General features: G+C 40.6%; 1 protein-coding gene across 3 annotated transcripts in view; it reads right to left on the bottom strand.

Annotated features, from left to right (window-relative positions):
• AMPD3 (adenosine monophosphate deaminase 3) overlaps window positions 1-15,897 on the bottom strand; it is a 62,268-nt gene that overhangs the window by 6,647 nt on the left and 39,724 nt on the right. The window contains exons 12-15 of one of the 3 annotated variants that reach the window (XM_089521173.1): window positions 13,499-13,619; window positions 11,779-11,952; window positions 9,182-9,292; window positions 984-4,672 (exon numbers count right to left, since the gene is read on the bottom strand). In XM_089521173.1, the coding sequence (XP_089377299.1) occupies window positions 4,496-4,672; window positions 9,182-9,292; window positions 11,779-11,952; window positions 13,499-13,619 (583 nt within the window). In that variant the 3' untranslated portion in view covers window positions 984-4,495. Of the gene's footprint in view, window positions 1-983; window positions 4,673-5,834; window positions 6,024-9,181; window positions 9,293-11,778; window positions 11,953-13,498; window positions 13,620-15,897 lie in introns of those variants that run through there. The other 2 variants (XM_089521174.1, XM_089521175.1) reach the window with 2 other exon arrangements.

Below are 15,897 nucleotides of genomic sequence, written 5' to 3'. Positions count from 1 at the left end.
ACTTTTAATGTATTTCATGTAACTTTAATTTTATAATAGCTTTTCATATAGTACATACCTCTAAATGCTTTACACAGCAAAATACATAAATATTCAACTGAAGCCTTTTTTCTTTATTGAAAAAGAAGATAAACTGTGTTTTAAAATAAATCCAGTGAATGAAAGAGTATAGCTTCACATTCCAGCACACAAAGGCTTCAGACAGAAAGAATGCCTTAAAATGTCATACAGAATAAACACTTAGCGAAAAGTGGTAAAAATTTTAACAGTTAACCTACCATCCCAAACAGCCCAGGCTATCAAAAGCTAACTACAACAAAAAGGTGTATCTCATCAAGAAAATACTTGGCCTTCACTGATTGTCCAAGGGATGGGCATCCCTTTATTTCAGAACATAAATTACAAAAAAATAAATAAATCTGAAATCAGTTCTAGCAGTGCAATTCAAAGCAAGTTTACACAGGCATAAATATGCTTAAGGTTGCTGCCTAAATTACCCCATATACAGTCCTGAGTTTTATCTAAAAATAGGACTGAGGAAGAAAAACAGAACTCAGAAATATGAAAAACAGTCCACTCTCTGTGCCTGACGTGTCCTTTATTAAAGCTTGTTAGAATTGCGGGGGGGGGGGGGGGACTGCTACACAGTCTATTACTTTTCAGGGACCAATCCAATCCCTTCCAACGTTTACTGGCAACCTTTTGGTGTCATCTTGTTTAATACAATTAACTTTCAATGAGGCTTACTGGTGAGTAGACGTAGCTAGGATAACGTTCTACACCTCAGGTTTCTCAATAAAAATTGAAGTACAGTAATTAGTAAAAATATAGAAACCATAACAGATACATAAGGTAATTTTAAGGAGAATAACAAATCAAAAACACTTGGTTACAAGATACCCTTCGAGAACTGAGATTTATTTTTACAGTTTCTAACAAACTTTTGCAAAACCAAAAATTGAATCCAAGTTATGAAGGGGGGAGCTCAGCCAGCTCCACTGAAGGCAGAATGTCTAGGATCTGACAAGGTTAACTCAGAGAACTGGAGAAATTATAAAATATTACATTTCATAAACACATCAGATCATCAGTATAAAATACACAAGCTCAAAGGACTATGGGAAACTTGTAAGTGTTGAGATGGATTTTTTGGTGATTACTTTCTTTCAATTACATAATAAACATAATAAAGTTTTCGCATAGCATACAGCAAATTCATAAGATGTGAGAGAAATTCATTCTAATTGTTTGTTTTTTCTGTATAACATGGTTAAACTATCTAGCCTTAATGGCTTAAACCAATGGGGCAAGAGAAGAATTTTAAAATTACCATTCTTTTTTGACAGAATGTGATAGATGCAGAACAGCAAGAACAGATGCTTAATGGGAGCAAATCTCCTTTTGTCATTGGCTCAGTCAAGATACAAATATGTTGATTTAAAGGGGGGGGGGACAAAGAAACAGCTTTCAGATAATGTTGTGCTTGTAACTAGTAATTGTTTCCCATGCACATTCATCTTGATCCAAAGACTGTGGAACACCTACAGAACACACCTAAAAGACAACAGACACTGGCCTAGAGTAGATGAACTGAATGGAACCATGGGAAGTCAGTAGTTGTGTAAATTTTATTTACTGAGTAGGTGTATTATGATTGGGACTAACAATTGGATTTATCACCATCTAAATTGACAGTGATCTAATCACCCAAGAAAGAAAAGAACTTACTTTACAACTTATTTTTTTCTACCCCACTGCAAAAGGTGACTGGCACTGTCAAAGCTGACAATATTAACATAGCCACCAAAAATCTGAAGAAAATAAATATAAGGATCCATATTTGGGAACTGTCTTCACAGACACTTTCAGTGGATACAACTCCTGATTCTGCAAACAAGATTATACAGAAGCTGTTTCCATGTATGGCTTTCACTGGATTAGGAGAACTGAATTTGTGACTAAACTGTCTTTGGGTTGAAATCAAAAAAATAGATTAGAATCAGATTATTTTAACAATCAGGGGTAACACACAATTATATGTACCATTGTGCAAAATATTTTCCAGAGCATATGCACACAAACGCCAAAGTGACTAGATCAGAAGCAATACAAGGAGTGGAAACTAATCTGAATGCTGTTAGCCCCAAATGGAGTAGAAGCATTGTATCAATGGGATTTTCCTATGTGCTGATTAACCCCTGAATAATTCATCTAGTGGGACCTTGTCAAATCATAGCCAGTTGCTACCATTATTTTTTTATTTTAAGTACCTTACAAATGCTAGATAAGTGGTACTTAAAACAATAAACAGAACAATGACATATTGATGCACACAGAAGCCCTACAAGGTTCTAGACTACTGTTCTGTTTCTAACCAAGAGCAGAATTATTTATATCAAGTAGTTTGGTGAGGAAATGAAAAACTGTCATAATTGTATTATATTGGTTTACTTTACTCCTCCTTTCCAACAAAGCTGAGACTCATGGTGGCTCAAGAATGTAAGCATTTTGGTTACAGGGAACAGAAATGTGTTTTGCATGAACAATCTCATATGCCAACAGGAGATATGATTAAAGATTGTCCTTGGGCTTTAAGCTTGTGAAGAAAGCAAATTCAGAGCATCAAACCAAGATACTCATTGGGGTAGGACATAACATTTAGCTTATAATTTATAATAAATTTATAATAATTTAGTTTAGTGAACAAAATACATATAGTATAACTGATTTTTAATCTATTTGGATCTTGAATTCTAGTTGTTTTGGTTTTTATGCCATAAAAATCACATAGATTTATTATAACTAAGCAAGTAAAAGTAGTTAAGATGTTTTAATGATTTTGTTTCAATGCTGGAAAGGGACGTTCATTTCTAATTCGCTTACATACTCATTAATACTATTGTTAGGAATCACAGAATGCCACCATGATACATTGTTTAGTTTTGGAACAGGACTCCAGGTCTTGTTATATGTTGTCAAGTTAACTCTGACTTATGGTGATGTTATGAATGAGGTACCTCAAGGATCCCTGGTCAGCAATTGCCCCACTCAGATTTTGAAAACTTAGAGCCATAGCTTCCTTGACTGAATCAATCTACCTGTAACACAGTCTTCCTCTTTTCTGACTGCCTTCCACTTTGCCATGCAGTATCATCTTTTGCGGTGAGTCACAACATTTTATGATATAGTCAAAGATTCAAGGAGACCAGGATTCAAACCCACACTTGGCTATGGAAACCCACTGGGTGACTTTGGCCAAAATACACTTTCTCCACCTCAGAGGAAGGCAATGGCAAATCCCCTATGAACAAATCTTGCCATAGAAAATTTCACAGTAGATTCATCTTAGGTTCACCATAAATCAGAAAGAACTTGAATGCACAAAACAACAGAATGGGCCATACATTCTATCCAAGTACATCTTTAGCTGTGGTATGGCTTAGCCCTTGATGAGCATGTGGCCAATCAAGACTAAGTAGGAATATTAGTCCCTGGGGGACTGACTGAGCAGAAAGAAGTTGGGCCTGCCTGCATCTTTAACAAAACCCAGCTCAATCAATATATTTGTAAACAAACAGATGCTACAAGAATATCACAGGTCTTCAGTACTCATAAAGAAAGTTCTCCTGGAACTTCACAGCACGCAGGAAAAGTATGTGGAAAAATGTGCTCATTTTCAAGGTTGCACACTGAAAATGCAGCTCGCATATACTGTAGATCATAAGGCTTGTTACCATGGCAGTGATGTGATTGTCCCAATGCCCAACCCAGCACAATACCACAAAACAACAGTGGATCAGCACAATTGGATGATAATAGCAAGCATTTACCAAAAATTTTATAAAAGATAGCACAGTGCTACAGAATGAATTCTAGTGAAATTACTGGGATGAAACTGAGGAGGGGGGATTCAAAACACAGTCAAAGTATACTGCTGAATAATTTTTCCTTTACTGTAGTGTGCAACCAGGAAAAAAAAACAAGCAGCTCTTTGGTCAAAATGAATTGTAGTTTTTCCTAAATATCCTCCATAAATGAAATGGGGGCACTACAGTACAGTGTACAGCCACTGATCTGGAATCTAACCAGAGGTTACAGTTTAAAGTGCCTTAGATCTTTGCCTGCTACTAAGCATAGCAATAGAGGTGCATGTATGCTACCAAAAGCTTATTCCCAACACTATTTATTTCAAAACAGAATGCTATCTATGTATCCTAGATGTAAACCCTATAAATATTTATGACTAGAGTTAGAGTGCACGTCTAACTGCAAATGCACCATAAAGAACATAATTGTGAGCTTGCATCTGTATATATACAGCAGTATTACCTAAGTCAAGCTCTTGCAAAAACTGGCTTTGCTAAAAGTCTGATGCAACATCAATCGTACTGTATACCAAACAATTTTCCATGCTGCAAAAGCTCAAGTTTTCCCTTGTGCTTGTATACTTCTGTCCTGGCAGCTGTGCAAAATTAACTTGATTTTGTAGCTGTGACTATTTTGACAGTGCAGTGATCTCTTCTGTTTTCATCGCATCAGACAGGAAACTCAGCTCATTACATAAGGTCTCATATCTGTAAGCCATTCGAATCTGTGCAACATTTGTCTTCCGAATGTCATTTCCTTCAGGCCCTTCACTGCAATAATTTACTCCTAAACATTTCTGCTTTTCCTAGGGATATAAGAACATTTAAATGCAATGTCAGACTGTAGAATGTCAGGAATTGTTTTTATTTTAATGGCAAGGAAAAACCTTGCCTATTGAGAGGATAATGCCAAAATAATAGCATTTATTATAAAAAATGTGAAAATTGCCCCTGGGGAACTTGAGAGAATAGGTGGCAATGGCACAGACTATGAACTATTGTATTTGCTTCTGCAACAGCCTATGTATCAGAAATAATAATAATAATAATAATAATAATAATAATAATAATAATAATAAAATTTATTTATATCCCACCTCTCTACAAAATGCAATCAAGGCAGCTTACAAGATTAAAATATACAGACCAACCCCTCAACCCACCCACCCCTTAAAATACAATTAAACAATGTAGAATTTAAACATAAAACATATTTAAAAATAATACAATAGCTGTGGTGAAGTCAGAGGTCAGCAATTAGATTTTCCTTCTGTTAGCCAGAGAACTATTCAGGAAAGGCCTGCCGGAAGAGATCTGTCTTTAAAGCTATCTTAAAAACTATATCGAGTGGTAATGTGATGGATCTTATCCGGCAGGCCATTCCACAGTCTGGGAGCAACAGCTGAGAAGGTCCTCTGGGAGATCATAGACAGCCTTGTTTTACAGACAAGGCTGTAACAAATTTTCCCCCGAGGATCTAAGTGTGCGGGGAGGATTACTTGGAAGGAGGCGGTCCGGAAGATAGGTTGGACCCAAGCTATTGAGGGCTTTAATGGTGATCACCAACACCTTGTACTGGGCCCGGAAACTGATGGGCAGCCAGTGGAGTGATCTTAAGATCGGTGTTATATGGTCTCTTCTGGATGTACCAGAGACCAATCTGGCTGCCATGTTCTGAACTAACTGAAATTTCCGGACCAAGCACAAGGGTAGCCCCATGTAGAGTGCATTGCAGAAATCAAGGCGTGAGGTTACCAGCACATGTACTACAGTCTCAAGGTCCCTGACTTCCAGGAAAGGGCGCAGCTGGCGTATCAGCCGAAGCTAATAACAGGCACTCCTGACCATCGCATTCACCTGATTTGTCGTGTGAAGCGACGAATCTAGGAGCATCCCCAGACTGCGAACACAGTCCTTTGAGGAGAGTGTGACCCCTTCTAGGACTGGAGGTTGTATCCTGATGCCTGGGTTCGGAGCCGATACCGTAAGTACCTCCGTTTTGTCTGGATTCAGCCCCATGCCTCCGGATGATCTCTCCCAGCGGCTTCATGTAGATGTTAAAAAGCATCATGGACAGGATGGTGCCTTGTGGGATGGCACAATTAAGCTCTTTCCTTGCTGATCAACTGTCCCCGAGCACCACCCTCTGGAATCTGCCTGAGAGGAAGGAACAGAACCACTGGAGCGCAGTGCCTTCTATTCCTAACCCTCTCAGGTGGATGTCATGATCTATAGTGTCAAACGCCGCTGAAAGGTCCAGTAGCACCAGCAGGGTCACGCTACCCCTGTCGATGCCCAGACGAAGGTCATCAGCCAGAGCAACCATGGCAGTATCCACCCCAAATCACATCCTAAAGCCAGTTTGAAATGGATCAAGATAATCGGTTTCCTCCAAGACAGCTTGGAGTTGAAGAGCAACCACTCTTTCGATCACCTTGCTCAGGAATGGCAGTAAAGAGACTGGCCTGTGGTTCTTCATATCCAGGGAGGGCTTTTTCAGGAGCGGCCTAACCGCCGCTTCCTTCAAACAAGATGCAACATGACCCTCCCTAAGGGACACATTGATGATGTCCTTTAAGAACACCCTCAAGGCGTCTCCCCCCTGGACAGCCAGCCACTAAGGGCAAGGGTCGAGAGGGCAAGTTGTTTTCCTCACTCTTCCAAGGAGCTTGTCCATATCATCAGTACTTACAGATTGAAATTGATTCAGTAAAACCACATTAACGGAGTTGCTGGACACCTCACCAGTTGATTCTGTCATAACTCAGGCGTCCAAGTCAGCTCTTATCTGAGATATTTTATCTGCAAAGTAGTTGTTAAATGCATCATAGCAGGCTGTTGTCGGGTTAAGTAAAGGGTTCTGCACCGGGAGAACCTGTGTCAGTTCCCTCACCACCCTAAAGAACTCTGCTGGATGGGACTCTGCAGATGCAATACGTGCAAAGGAGAAGGCTCTCTGCGCTGCACGTATTGCCTCTCTATAGGAACAAAGGAAGTTCCTATGACGAGTCCTGTCAGATGAGAGTCGAGTTTTTTGCCAGATGCGCTCTAGTTGTTGTCCAACCCGCTTCATCTTTCCGAGTTCTTCTGTATACCATGGACGACGGTTTGAAGCGGGCTGGCAAGGATGCTTGGGAGTGATCGTGTCAATAGCCTTGGTAAGATCGTTGTTCCAGGTATTAACCAAAGCTTCCACAGAATCACCGGCATTACCAACCAGTGAACCCTCCAAGGCTTTCTGGAATCCAATTGGTTCCATTAGCCTTCGAGGGCGGACCATTCTAATGGGTCCTCCACCCCCAACGGGATGGACAGTGGCTCTGAGTTCAGCCTTGATCAGGAAATGATCCGTCCATGACAATGGGGAGGTTTTTATTACCTCCACCCACAGATATTCCTGTTCCATACTAAAGACCCCATCAAGTGTATGACCCGCACAATGAGTAGACCCACTGACCAACTGGGATAGGCCCATGTTTGTCATGGATTCCATGAACTCCCGAGCCACATCTGTAAGATTTAATAGACTGGTCTCAAGTGGGATGTTGAAGTTGCCCAGAATTAGAAGTCTGGGTGACTCCAACAGCAACTCTGAGACCAGCTGTGTCAGCTCGGTTAGCGAGTCTGTTAGACAATGGGGTGGATGGTATACTAGCAGAATCCCCAAACTATCCTTGGTCTTCAGGTTTAGGTACATACACTCGAAGTGGACTGTTTTCTGGACAGGTATCCTGGTCAAGGTGAGGTTGTTTTTGTGAACCAGAGCCACTCCACCCCCTCGCCCACTTCCCCTTACCTGCTCAATGATTGAGTACCCAGCTGGGAGGGCCTGTGCCCAAGTTATTGCACTGTCCTCTCTCAACCAGGTCTCAGTAAAACAAACCAGGTCGGCCTCTTCTTCTTAAGAGAAGGTCGTAGATGATATGAATCTTGTTTTTGACCGACCTGGCATTACATAAGAGCAAGGCAAGGTTTTGTGGCATGGTTGGTAAGCTCTGCAATCCATTTTGGGGAACAGAGTGAACTGAAGGCGAGATAGATTTCAAATATCTATCCTGCCTCCCTTTGTAATAAACTTTCACTCTGTTACTGCCATACCTTCCTTACCCCTGAAATACCTGAAAAATAATAGCATATCACTTTTAACGCTACATTATGAGGGACTGATAGTTTTGAAAGAAATAATGGATTTCACAGAGAACTGTGGCAGACTTTATTATTGGCTGCTCCTAACACGCTATTTGTAGTTCTTAAATTGCCCTTTCCAGCTTGGTGGTTTCAGGATGCATTGCATGGTAATCTGACTCACTGCTGGGTATAGTGGGACCCCTGCAAATTGCCAGGGTGGAAAAAGCCCTCCTAAACCATAGGATCTAACAACCTATTAGGTATGATCACTGACCTGCATCTTTCTCTTTCCCCCACCCATCAACATCAGTGTGGTTCATTCACCCTTCAAACAGTATGAATTGTCTATCTGGATTGGAAAAGGTGAATGAAGAACAATGTGTTCATTCCCCATTAGAAGACACTGATCCACTGCAATACTGAAATGCAGCAATAAGGGGCTGTAAAGATCAAATGGTGCAAGTGTGGAAAATTCATAATCAGAACTATCTGGAGATTTCCGAGTATATGCACTACTGAATAATTGCATCATCTAACTTCCAGTCCCTTAGGATCAAGAAGCATGGACATCATCTTTATCACAACCACAATGATAGGGCTTTATGATATCCTCTCCCTGCAAACCTACCTTTACAGCTTTACAGTGCCCTGACCATCACATTTCTGAGGCACTGGAGACTTAAGTGCTGGGAAATGTCACCCATAGTACTCTCTCAGTCATGAAGTGCCTTGAGAACTGGCAGTTGGAGAGACTCCTTGGGGGTCCTACCACAACTGCTTGTCCCAAGGTGCTCTTTGGCTAGAAACATGCTACAGACATCATTTCCCAGTGCTCGACTTTGCAACACTTTGGGAATGATCTGCCTGGGGTACAGGCAAGGTGCAAAGGCAGGTTTTGGGGTCACTTTTGGTTGTACATTACTGTAAACGTGAATCCAACATGATTAGGATATTGCAAATCCAGCTTACAATACCTTACCCTGGGTCTGCAAAGATAAATGCACAAATGCACGGGCCACAGTTTCCAACATCAGAGTTTTCTCCACCTCCCAAGCCCTCTGGCACCTTACATTTTAAAGTGGGGGGGGGGGGGATATTTATACAATTAATATATTCCCCACTTTGCTCTCCAAACACAAATATAAAGATATAAAGCATAGCACTTGCTTCAAGTGAACAAAACCTACCTTATGTGACAAACCACTTTGCAGAACACTGTTCCTTGCTATTTCACACAGGTCACAAGTGCTCAGTTTCCATACTTGAGCTGCTATGGCATATTCTTCCATCAGTGCTTCCTTGAAATACATATTTTTAAAATGACTTTATTACTAGCCAGGTAAACGTACTTTTACTTGCAAATCAATGGTTAAATCAGCCATCCAACACTTACTAAGTAATCTCAGTGATGAACAAATCCCTGCTGCAAGTTGCAGGCAATCTTGGAGACTGAGGTTGTCACATGATCACATCATGATCATGAACAATATTATCCCTAAGAGGAATATCCTGCAAGTCCCTCGGGGCCACAAAAATGGTCCTGAGTTTCCAAATGTGGATGAAATGCCCTCCACACACACCCAGATGCCATTTTGGAACAATTTTAAAAAAATTCTTACTGGGCCCTGAAGAACCTCAAAAATGGCCCTTGGGGCACGTGTGATCCACAGGCCACACTTTGCTTTATAGTGTTAACCAAATAAATTGCTGCATTCCTCATTACACTGTTTGTGAGTTAGTGGTTAATTTTTTATTATCAAGGAAGGGAGAAGGGGAACTAGGGAATGACATAAAACATAGCAAATTTCACTCACAATGCCTCTATAAATGTTCTTTAAAACATTTGTTTCTTTAAAAGAAACCAGAAAGCACTACCTATAGTACAGTCAGCCCATGGTATCCACGGGGATCTATTCTGGATTCCCCCCTCTCCCACAGATACCAAAATCTATGGATGCTCAAGTCCCATTGTCCTCAATGGTGGCGCAGCTATGCAGCCATGCCACCATTGGGGACCATGTCACTTTGCCGTCCCAACTGTCCAAAGCCTGCCTCGCCACTCTCACTGCAGCGGGTGACAGGGGGCTGCCACCTCCTCCTTTTCCTCCCCACTGCCACTTCCTCCTCCCTCCTCCTCTTCCTCTTCCTCTTCTCACCTCTACCCCTGTCTCTTCCTTCTCCAATACCCCGCCCACCCCCCCCCCCCCCACACACACACAGGCTTGCCATCCACAGATGCTGGAATTCACAGGATGGCAAGTCTGCACATACAGAGGGCCCACTGCACGAAAACCATTTCTGCTCCAGTGAAAGCTGCTATTCTATGGAAGCAAGAAGAAGAAAAGGACTCCAGATAGATTGTTGTGCAAATTACAAGAACAATGTAATCACAGGTGCGTTACACATGCACCGAAAGTACGTGTTAGGGTTAGGAAGGGGCGTATTAGGTTTAGAAAGGGGCGTCTATTCTAGATGCCCCTCAACCCTAGTACGGACTGGGTCCGTACAAAATGGCGGCACCTGTCCACACGGGTGTCGCCATCTTGATGCCGCGGACGCATAGCGTCTGGATGTCACGCGGCAGAAGTGACACCGCAAGTGTGTGATTAGCGCCTCACGGCGCCACTTTCAGGCGCAGAAAGAAGCGCCATTTTCGGGCTTCTTTTTTGCTGCGTCCTGGAACCGTGCGGTTTGGCCGCCATGGTTGCCGGACGTAGCAACCAGCGGTGCTGGCGGACCGCCGCTTTCAGGCGGTCTGTAACACGCCAGAGCCTAATATTTTAAATTTTATAGAGATTTCTTTTTATTTAAGTTTTCACTTTTTATGGTTTTTTAACAGAGATTTCTTTTTATGTAAGTTTTAACTATGTATGTTTTTTTTTCTTTTATCTTGTATTCTTTGAAATGGTCTGTAAACTTATTAAGTAAAGATGTATTGTATTGCATTCCTGCTCATTACATTTCTTTTAACATGTTGTATTACTTCTGAAAAGGAACTTTTTACACACATACTCCTACCTCATTAAAGGAAGCTGTGTTACTTATAGGTTATTAGCTCCAAGTTGTCTCTCCTCAGAAGCAGATTTTAAAGTCTTGCCTCTATACATTTGAAGATAGATTATACATAGGAGCAAGTGTTCAACATTTAGGATTTAAAAACAGAAATGTACATGATCCTATATTGGCTTGGTGGAATGTGAAGTTCTGTCAAGTATATCTCTGCTTCCATCTTTGTCTTTGCATTCGTGGCCAAACTGTCAGCTCTGGGTGTACATGGTCATTCAGTGTCCAGGGTATAGCAGAATATATCAGGCAGCATACAGCTGTGTTTCTGCAGCCAGATGTACAAAGATGTCATTGATGACACCTTCTTTGTGCTCTCAGCTGCACAAACAGGTGGACACTGCCTCAGTACCCAGAATGGCACCAAATGTTCAGCAACACATGTTGGGGAAGTTGCAACACATGGCGGTATTGTCACCTGGTTCCACAATGGCCTTAAAGGAACATACAGGTGTAATGGGAGTTTATATTTGTGTATGTCATGAACATGCAACATACTCTAGCCAATAAATGATTAGACTAAGACTGTAATCTTGATTTTAGTATGAGTGCATGCACAATAACCCAGGAGAAAGCCTCAGTGAATACAATGGTACTTATTTCCAAGTAAACATGCATCTGACTGAGTTGTCAATTATGAGTCAAATGTGGGGAAAGTACCAGTAAATCAATGACATTTAAAAAGAATGAAACTTCTAAAAAAAATTTTGACACACGTTACCTTTGTATAGTGGAACTGCATAGGATCATCTGTTGAGAGAGAAACAACGAGTCCCTTATGTAGAAATTCTCGTAGCGGGTTTTTGGAATACTCCAGGAATAGGCTGTTGTTGCTAAGAGGGGACATGGCAATGGGGATTTGTGCAAGATAATAAAGATACTGGAGAACTGGACTCTGCACAAAAACAACAGAAAGTGACATTATTCAATGGTACAGATAGATAACAGGAAAGGAAATATTCAGTAAAAGGAAATGGAAAGTGCTCAGCTTCAGTCATTATGACTTGGAAACATTTTAACTCTTTCCTTCAGCCAAGTATGATTTCCATTTGTGGGAAGTGAGTGGACTTTTAATACTGATCTATTGTAAACAAATGTGTTTTTATAATGAAAAACAAGAGGTCTGAGATTCAGGATGCCAGCACGGCTTAGTGATTTGAGTGTTGGACTACAACTCCGGAGGCCAGGGCTCAGCTCCCAACTCGGCCATGATTCTCACTGGGTGACTTTGGGCCAGTCATATGCTCTTAGCCTCAGGAAAAGGCAATGGCAAACTTCCTCTGAACAAATCTTGACAAGAAAACCCCATGATAGGTTAGCGTAACCATAAGTTGGAAATGACTTGAAGGCACACAATACTAAAAGAAGTGGTTTAGCATTAATTGAAAAGAAAAATAAACTGATTCAAGTAAGAATTCAGCAAAATCAACTTTCTGCCCCACCCCAAAAATCTTAAGCAAGTGTTATCACCAGTTTCAATAACCAAAACATAGGTTGGTATATGTAACTAAAATTATATGTTTCTTGTTGGTCACTTTGCATTTTTATGCATGCCCAAAGATTGAGAGAAGGAATACAGAATATAGAAGAATGAGGACCACCACTTGGCTAAACACTGAGGAACTGCTCTTTGAATTACTGGGTGATATGTGTCATCATAGCAGCAGTGTTTCCTTGGGGAAAAGAAATTCAACTACCTGTCACATCAAGACAACAAATGTGTGCTTATTGCTCTAAGTATAATAGCCTGGAACGTCCCATGTCAAAGTTTTATTCTTTCAACATAATCTGAACTTTCTAAACTGCAACTGTTCATACCAGAATTAAACTGGCACATATCTGCCCCCCAGCGGACAAGTGTTTTGCAGACAGGAAATACAATCCAAAATTCAGTTATTTGAAATCCTATTGACTTTGCTCCCAGAAAACTGAAAGCAATGAGACATGCAACTCAGTCCTAATTGTATTTACACAGAAGCATGTCCCAATAAACCCAATTGTTAGTCTCATCTAGAGCAGATTTACTGAATCATTGAAATTTTAAGTGTTTACTTGCCAACTTCTCATTGATTGCTTAAGTCTACCCTAGCTTAGACTAACAATTGAATTTGTCCGAAAAGGAGCAAATAGTATAAATAGGATTGAACTTCATGTCCTGTTGCTTTCATTTCACATATAGTATTGTACCCTAGTATGCTTTAATTTTTGTTGTAAAAAAATGCTTCTTGAACTCTTTTTGGTATGTCAGAAAAATACAAGTGCTCACACAGGAGTCTCAATACACATGAAATGTGATGTACAGAGAACAATTCATTTCCTTATACCCATATGAGAAAACATAAGATGGGAAGCTATGGATCACATGTTTTTCATCATATTTCCTGCCATTCTTACAACATATTGTCAAATACTAGACTAGATGAATGACAAAAGGGCTGTACCTTCTTCAAGAGCAATCCATGAGAAATGTTGTCTGCAGTTAGAAAGGCTGATACCAAGTGAGTGATTGATCCAGCTTCTCCACAATGAGGCCGAAACAGAAAAGTGCTCATACCTCTCTCCCTATATAAATTTAAAATAAATTACATTAAAATATTTCTCACTTTTTCCATTCCAGGATAATCATTACAACTTTTATTATGTAAGCTCATAACAGCTGTTGTAAAGGAAGTAATTTATATCACCATATGAGACAATAAATGAAGTAAAGGAGAAACATACAGTACTAATTATTGCCTGTCTACTCAGAAGGTAGCTCCACTCAGCAAGTAGAGTGAGGTGACCAACTGGCCTCAGGTTTCACCAAGTAAAGGCAATCAATTCTTTACTATGGAATTTATTATTGTATTTTTACTGGCAGAGACAAGCAAAAGTACTTGTGACTCCCCCCCCCCCCCCCACAAATAACTTGACTGGCTTTGAGTGCTATGCACCATGACTGCTGGGTGCGAGGGAGGATTTGCTGCTCTTCCTTATGCAACTAAATATCTTAGTCTGCTCCTGTGTTCAACTTACTCTGTAGCAATGTGTTTATAGCTGCAGATCAAATGATTCAACTTGGCTAATAAAGATGACTTAAGCAGCGTCATGATCACTTCAGTGGAATAACACTGACAACTTTTATCTTGGCAACTATTTGGGCAAAGAGCTCTAACCCAGAAAGCATAATAAAGAAACTTTTATCTTGGCAACTATTTGGGCAAAGAGCTCTAACCCAGAAAGCATAATAAAGAAACTTTTATCTTGGCAACTATTTGGGCAAAGAGCTCTAACCCAGAAAGCATAATAAAGACTGGAGTCTATTTATTTAGGTTATGCTGTTTCTTATTTCTTAACTGCAGCAGTTTCTCTCTTTCCGAACAAATCAAATAAGTTGTAAAACCACTAAACTGAAAATTCCTGCAATTTAAATTTACTCTTGAATGGTCCTTAAACAGATCAAGTCCCCTAGAAGCCAAGGTGATCAAATTGAGGCAGTCGTACTTTGGCTACATCATGAGAAGGTACAACTCATTGGAAAAGACAATAATGCTGGGAAAGTTTGAGGATAGCAGAGAGAGGAAGACCACATGCCAGATGGCGAGACTCAATTAGGGAGATTACAGGGATGAGTGCACAAAACTTGAGCAGAGCAGTGGAACAAGGGAGTCTTGGAGATGTCTCATCCACAGGGTTACCATGAGTCAAAGGCAACTCAAGGGCAACTAACAACAGCAACTTGAATGGTTTAAAATATAAAATTTCTTAAAACGGTGAGATATTTTCTTGAGAAAAGAGGCAGAGTGGAGTCTACATAAAAACACATGCAAGAAAATGGACAAACTACACATCTATCGCCAAGGTAATGTACCAAACCAAAAACTTTTAAAACTGCTTCAGGCAAAGCAGAGAAGAGCATCATGGACATAATCCTTACATGCCAATAACAATTTTAGACACACATTTATTGGCTTCACACATTTATTGGCTTCCCCAGAATTGAGAGATCCTGAGAGTTGTCAAAAAAATGTAATGAAAGTATGCAAATTGATTTGACCGAGGGAGAAATGAAGGCTTTTTTTTTTTAAAGAAAAGCACACACAGTTGAGTCAGTGATGGGTGTCCACATCTCTGAAACATTTTGTTTCCTCTCTAGCTACAAAGAAGAATTGAACACTAAAAACTGCTGCATCCTTGTTTCCTGAGGCTGCAAAACCTTATCTAGGAGCTAGAGGGCTGCATGCACATTCCTGGTTAGAGGCTGCATAAGCATCTGTTTAAAGAAGGCTCTTTCAACCCAGAATCCTCAATACTCATAATTCTCAGCCAACCAGGTGTGAATCAATGGGGAAGGGAGAGGAAAAAAAATAAGTGCTGCTTTTCCAAGAAAGTATTCTGCCTTCCCATGAAATTTTCCTTCATTTCCCACCACAAATTTCTAGCATAGCAGAGAGTAAGACAGTGGAAATCATCCACATCTAGAACCCTTACAGTTGCTGTGTTTGTACTCCCTTAGTAACAACTTCTCCCCTTTTTCTTTGGATGCTTAAACTCTGTTCTTAGATGTCTGACTGAAGTTTCAAAATTACTGCAGTACTAGAAATTTGGTGCCTGAAGGAAAGATTGATTGGAGAAGCAGAATTCTTATTTTTGGGGGGATGTCCCCCTGGTGACTACACCCATGCAGCCAGCACAGCCAATATTGGGCCCAATAGAAACTGCAGTTCAGCAACATCAGGTCGCAACTGGCTGGGAAAGAGTGCTTTAGATTGACTAGAGCAGGACAAGGAAGACAAGCTCTCCCTCTCAGATTTCTGTCAGATTATCACTTGTATAGGGTTGGACACGTATGGTATATATG

This window comes from Sceloporus occidentalis, unplaced genomic scaffold (assembly GCF_023333645.1).
Source record: "Sceloporus occidentalis isolate IW3139 unplaced genomic scaffold, rSceOcc1.0.p SCAF_4, whole genome shotgun sequence".
Taxonomy (NCBI): Eukaryota; Metazoa; Chordata; class Lepidosauria; order Squamata; family Phrynosomatidae; genus Sceloporus; species Sceloporus occidentalis.
Note: the sequence above shows the minus strand (reverse complement) of the source record. Positions and strands in the feature narration are given on the sequence as shown.